Source organism: Corylus avellana, chromosome ca1, assembly GCF_901000735.1.
Source record: "Corylus avellana chromosome ca1, CavTom2PMs-1.0".
Classification (NCBI taxonomy): domain Eukaryota; kingdom Viridiplantae; phylum Streptophyta; class Magnoliopsida; order Fagales; family Betulaceae; genus Corylus; species Corylus avellana.
This window is the reverse complement of record NC_081541.1, coordinates 11,345,941-11,352,388: the sequence shown is the minus strand read 5'-3', so window position 1 is coordinate 11,352,388 and position 6,448 is coordinate 11,345,941. Positions and strand designations below refer to the sequence as shown.

At 36.0% G+C, this 6,448-nt stretch overlaps 1 protein-coding gene across 1 annotated transcript; it reads left to right on the top strand.

The window, feature by feature from the left end:
- The first annotated feature begins 1,747 nt into the window (after positions 1 to 1,747).
- LOC132181650 (uncharacterized) lies at positions 1,748 to 3,207 on the top strand. The gene has a single exon (XM_059594897.1). It carries the CDS (start codon positions 1,992 to 1,994, stop codon positions 2,592 to 2,594), a length of 603 nt encoding a protein of 200 aa, XP_059450880.1. The 5' UTR covers positions 1,748 to 1,991; the 3' UTR covers positions 2,595 to 3,207.
- Positions 3,208 to 6,448: the final 3,241 nt, after the last annotated feature.

Below are 6,448 nucleotides of genomic sequence, written 5' to 3'. Positions count from 1 at the left end.
AACTGTGCCACGTGGCACCTACAATTAAGACATGATGTGTCAAACAAGAAACATGATGTGTCAACGTCATGTTAATCGATTAATGTAATTTCACACACAATTAATTAATTAATTGAATGATAATTTACTAATTGAACTATTTAAAATTTTAAAAAACTAAAAACTTAATTATCAAAATGAAAAACATAAGAATTAAATTGAAATTGCAACCTCTATTTATGATACAACAACTTGTCCCTGTATATGACACTGCCTTTAAGGAATTGTCAGATGAGCCGTGCATTATTAGTCATCATTTTTTGCTTGTATAACTACAATTACATATGTTTAATTTTCTCGTTAATAAATGGTCATGGTAATATCTTTCTTGAAGGGTTAGGTGTAACCAAACCAAAGTAGGATCATATTATTAAATTTATAATAAATTATAATTTAATGATAATTTTAAAAGTTACACCAGAATTAAAAACTAACTCGTAAATTGCTAGTGCAAATTTTTTAGTATGAAGTCAAGAAAAAAGAAGAAGCTAAAGTAGAGTTCAAAAGAAGTTTTTTTTTTTTTTTTTTTTTTTGGGAAATTGACTTGTTCAAAACTGTTAAATCACCAATTAACATGGTATTAGAATTACACGTGAGAGTGAGTGTTAAAGACTTAAAGTATTAGTTAAATGTTTAAATTTATCTATTCCTATCAGTTTAAGCTTTTGGGATAACTGATAATTTAATAAATCATATTATTAGCTTTTTTTTTTTTTTTTTTTTTTTGACATGTCCTCATAAGAGAGGGGAGAGAAATTCTGACATTCGCTTTATTAAGCATAGTTCCAGTCGATTGAGTTATCTCTTAACTTATCTAAATTTAAAATAAAGCTAATTTTACCCCTTTATGACGTGGAAGGGGTAGTTAGCAGTAGTAATCATATTATGTTGGCTAAATTATAAAGGTTAAAAAAAAAGCAAACAACTAAGCAAGCCAACATGGCTATTGACAAGGACTCATTGGCTACACTTGTTTCTTTGTTTTATTTGCTTTAATTTAAAATTAAAAAAAAAAGATTTTTTACGAGTCTTTAAATCACAGTTTTTTTTTTTTTTTTTAAAAGAGATAATTAAGACTTTATCATATTAATATCTTAATTATTTATTTTAAAAATAATGAATGGATAGAAGATGGTAATCCAAAAAGAAAAAAAAGAAAAGAAAAGAAAAGCAGAGAGCAACCCCCAAGCTCTTTGAATGAATAAGTAGTTATTATTTGAAAAAACAAAACAATTAATGGCGTCGAAAAAATGGTTCTAATTCTTTCTTAATTAATTCCAACATGCCAAGATTTTTTGTTAGTTAATTGAGGGAGTAAACAAAGAAACAAATGCTACTGTACTCTGGCTCACCGGAGAGGACCCATCCCGTAAGAATTGTCAATTATCATCACACCGTGGTCCCCACCTAAATAATTTCCATCGAAGCAGCGAAGAAACAGACAACTAACCCTCTCCCATCTAACGCCGTTACTCTGAGAGCGATATGAGACCAATGACAAAGGGCCAGCTAACAGTCCCCGTCTAGACAGACTAGGCAGCGGTGGTCCCTACAAAGAACCGTCAGGTAGGCCCCCACCTGCCCCTGACTCAAACGTGCCCATATCACGCGTCAAGTAGGGAAGGTCGGTGCGAACCTCCCCCACCCACCCAACCCACCTTTCTCTCGTCTCTCACCGCTATATATTCCCGCATTTCCCACAACAACGCAAGCACAACACACACAAGTCTCTGTTTTAGCAGAGCAGAAAACAGGGAAGAAAAAGAAAAAAAGAAAAAAAATGGCCTCGTCATTTCCCATGTAAGGAAGAAGAGGCAAGAGGTTAAAGAAAAAGAAAAAGAAGAAATTTTTTGTTACGTCGAGGATTTTTGTTAAGGCGAATATCTTCGAGATTTATTCTCTTCTTTTTCTGTCTCTTTGTTTGGTTTAGAGTCTTTAGAGGATTTGAAGTTATGGGGACGGAGGTGTTACGGCCTCAGGACTGTTTGATCGGACGTATCAGAGTTCCTCAGCCGGCGGTGTTTCATCGCCGGAGAAGTTATTATGGAAACGTTAACCCTAGTTATGTGTCTAACCCTAGATCTAACCGGAAACCGGCAGTCCGGTCAGAGAAACCGGACCAGAGAAAGCGATTCGTCGCGAGCCAGTCGGAGCCGTCGGTCTCGAAGAGGTCGGGGTCCTCCGACGACTCGAAGACGGAGAGGAGGAGCCTCTCGATGGAGAAAGTGACGATTCTGAGGAGAGGCGAGTCGCTGGACTCGACGATCAAGAGCGAGGCGCTGAGGAAGGAAGGCGATGGTCTGATGGTGCTCGGAACCGAGAGGCTCGGCCCGGACCACCCGGAAATGGTGCCAAAGCAGATCCGGGTCGTGGATCCGAGGCTTTCGCCTCCGGTGGCCGGGAAATGCGACATGTACGCCGGATCGGCGTTCGCGATGTCACCGGAGCCCAGCTCCCTCCCGTTGCCGTCGTTCTCGAAGAAGAAGCAGGTCTCGGTGATTGTCGACGACTCGGCCACCAGAGATCTGAGGCGGTTGCTTCGGCTCGATTTGTGAGGTTCCATTTCCAAGCAGGTGAAGAACCGGGTTTTCGGATCATCCGACCCGGTTTTATCTTTCGGATCCGAATGAATTTCGCTTTCTCTCTCTAGAATCTTCTTTGCGCCGCGACGTCGTCTCCACTTTAGCCTCGAGTTTCAGGATCTGAACCGTCCGTGATTTTTTTAAACGGGGGGTAGAACTGAGAATCGAGAAAATTATGGGGCGAGTTAGATAATGTTTATTGTTGGGGTATTTTCGTTTCTGTAAGTTTCTGGGGTTGTTTGGGAAATATGTGTAATTTAGTGTTGTAATCTGAGATGGAAAATAAGTTCAAAAAAAAGAAAAAAAGAAAAAAAAAAGTTGGGACATGGGGGAGTTGATTTGTGATATGGGGAAATAGATGGGGTTAAGTTAAGTACGATGTGAATGTTTCTGCTCTGCTGTAGTGCTGTGAATTTGTGAGAGCTTTTCTACCCTTTTGTATTGTAAAGTACGATAAACATTAGGGGGGAAAGCTAAGCGGATTTCGTAATTTTCTTTGGTTGCTATGTGTTAATTGTGTACCTTTTCTTGTAATCTTATGGCTTGTAAAGAACATGTTAATGTATCTTCAGATGTTTCCTTTTTACGGTTTCAATGTTTTTGTGGTTCGAAATAATGATTGCAGCGTTTTTTTATTAAAAAAAAAGGTCAAGCAAAGTATATGAATTCTATGAAGATGTCTTATGAGTTATGACAATCCAATTAAATGGAATTTAAGATGAAATTATAATCCGGTTTATTGTAGTAGGTGGTGCTTGGTGGCAACGTTAGACTTGGAGATGTTTTGGACGCGTTTGCCATGAAAATTAGCTTGTTTTGACGCGCCTGCAAACTTTGTTTTTAGTTTTTGGTCCCTCTGTGGACTATTTATGCAAAACATTGGTTGTCATGTATCCCGTGTGTGGTGTATGAAAGTGCCCCCGTGCATACGGTTTTATGATTTTTCTGACCAATTATTTTCTGTGGTGGGATTCGTGGGAAGGATGATTTTTTTGCTACAATTGTCTGTGTGGTACCAAATGACAGCTAGAATTTGGGTCGACGCCTACGCAATTAAAGCATTAGTTTTAAAAATTTAAACCGATCAAGAGAGAAAGAAAGTAAAAAAATGAGCTTAAAAAATATAATTTTTAGCTTTTTGATTCTTGGAATGTACGGAGCATATAAGGTTGAGAAAAGTTATTTAGGGTTCATTTGGAATTGCAGTTTCAATAAGTGTGATTTTAAAAATAACATTTTTAAAATCGCAAAGACGTTTGATAAAATATGTTAAAATGTATTTCTTTATTAAATATTTGTTTATGTGAATTCATGATTTTGATTCAAATTTGCATTTTTTTTCAAATAAGCACCCCTAGCCTGCTTATTGTAGATTTTTTTTATTTTATTTTTTAAATCAAGTGCTTTTTAAATCACAATGCCAAACGCATTACATTTTGCGATATCTTTTAAAAATGTAGATTATTCTTGCGAAATTACAATCTCAAACACACCCTTAGTAGACTCTCATACTATTACTATACAAAGTAGCAGTGAAAATTAACCTTTGGATTAATGGGGCTTATAACAAGAAAAAATCAATGACTGATATTTACTGTCACATCACTATAATTGTATGACAATAGTACGAGAGTTTATTAAATATCACTTCTCACTCTTCAAACTTGACGGCAACTTTGTCTTGAAGCCCATAGTTTTATGGAGAATTTGTTAAGTTGTTTTCTGGATATATTAAGCGTGTACGGTGCATCTTTGAATAAATTTTTCTAACAAATGATCTTAAGCAACATGTTAGGTGACTCAGATCTCCAAAAAATTAAATCTCTAAGGTAGACTCAAATTCACAACTTGTCACATAAATTGTGATGTGGAAGTTGTGAAATAACACAAAATTTAAAGGGAGAAACTATTTCTCATCTCGCACCATGGGTGGATTGAAAGGGCCTTTGGAGAAGGATGTTGGTCGAAACTAAACTTATTGAAATACGATGGAGCAATGATATTGGGCCCAATTAAATAGCCATTACATCTCTGAAGTGGGCTATTTCACATGTGGGCTTAATGGGCTTCCTCTCGAACCCAAAAGTAGAACAAACCCAAAAAATTAAAACATTATAAAGAAAAGAGAGAAATGGGCGTTTGGATGTGGGAAATCTTTTAAGAGTCTATTTAGGATTGCGTTTGAGAAATAAAACTTTTAAGTCAAAAAAAGTTTTTGGGCAAAAGCTTTATTTTAAAGTTTTTGCCAAAAGTGAGTTTTGACCATTTTTAGGTTTTTTTTGACAATTAAGCGTTTTTAATTTTTTTATCAAACAAATATTTTTTTTCTTCAAATAGATTTTTTGAGTGTTAAAAGCACTTTTAAGCCCCTCAAATGCAATCCCAAATAGATAGATGTCAAACCTGAAATAATTATTTTGATCAAAGACTTTGATGTTTAGGTAGGGGAATTGATTTTGGATGGGTTCTATATTACATAAGTACTTGTTGTCGGTAGGTTCCATTTCTCTCTTTCTCTTTATATTGTAGTATAATACTTTTATCATGTTTGTGACTTTCCTTTCCATTTAATACTTTGATTATGAAATCAATTTTCAAAAGGGGGAGAGTTTTCTAAGGTTACCAATAAACTTTATATGCTCAATAAATTTTAAAGCAACTTATGTTCAATAATTTAATAAAGGCTTACATGCACACACTGTCTAATCTTAATTACTTACTAAGCCGTAGACGTACTTATTCTACTTGTAAAATAAATTTTACATTTACAGACTATGCAGTTATTATAATACAGGTGATACGACTAACTTATTCTACCTGTAAAATGCAAATTTTACATTTACAGACTTTGCAGCTATTATAATACAGGTGAGAAATGTTCAAGACGTAATCAATGATCAAAGTGGCAAAGCAAAGAAGAAGAAGTAGAAGGTTGGGACTGGAGCTTGAAGATCATTATATGTGTATTCTTATGTGACTTATTTATGTTAGAGAGGTTGGACTCTAGTGTAGTGTAGAGATTAGTTTTTTTTTAATTGAATAAGGAAAAAGGTTATAGGGGAGGATCTTTTCAATTTTTGATCCAAATGGAAGAGTGAATGGGGGGATCCTGTGAAAATGCTTCCAAAAACACGATTGGAAGTGGCCCATTTAGCTAAAGCATGTGCCCTAAAATTGACACATCGAGACACTTTCAAAGCATTTCAACTTTGAAAGGAAGAAAGAGCTAAACTAATATCCGAAATATAGTTTGCAAAAAACTAAGAAGAAAAAAGAGTAGGGTTATTAATAGCTAAAATAACAAGGATAGCATTCCCTTCCACTAAGAGAGGACCCAAACCCAAAGAAGTAGCCGAAAGAACCACCAAAAGGGCTACATGAGCTTCACCTTGCAAAACATTTATGGAAACTAGTTTCTGAGTCGCAGCTGCAAAAATGAAACCATTTTCATCACTAATCTCCACTGCAACAACAACAAAGGAGCCTCTCACCGCAACATCAAAATTCCCTTTTAACCAACCTGCTATTGGAGGCGTCCAAATGGAAGGAGGAGCAAGATCCCTCCGAGCATTATTATGATGATTAAAAGTATTGGAGATTTGAAAAATCGCTGAACTCAGAGAAGGCTGAGTACCTTCGTGAATCAACAGATTTCTAGCTCTCCAAATAAAATCCATAGTAAGGGAAGCAAAAAGCTGGAATTTGCGCACATAAACCTTAGGAATACCTAGAGCAGCCACTGAAGAAAGGAGAGCTATTACCCAATCCGAAATAGGTCTTGAAGAAAAAACCGACAGAGAGAGAGGCCAAGGGGAGCATCTCCAAAG

Bases quoted from the DNA above. Each gene is read 5' to 3' on its own strand.
- LOC132181650 (XM_059594897.1), top strand. From the start codon at position 1,992: ATGGGGACGGAGGTGTTACGGCCTCAGGACTGTTTGATCGGACGTATC.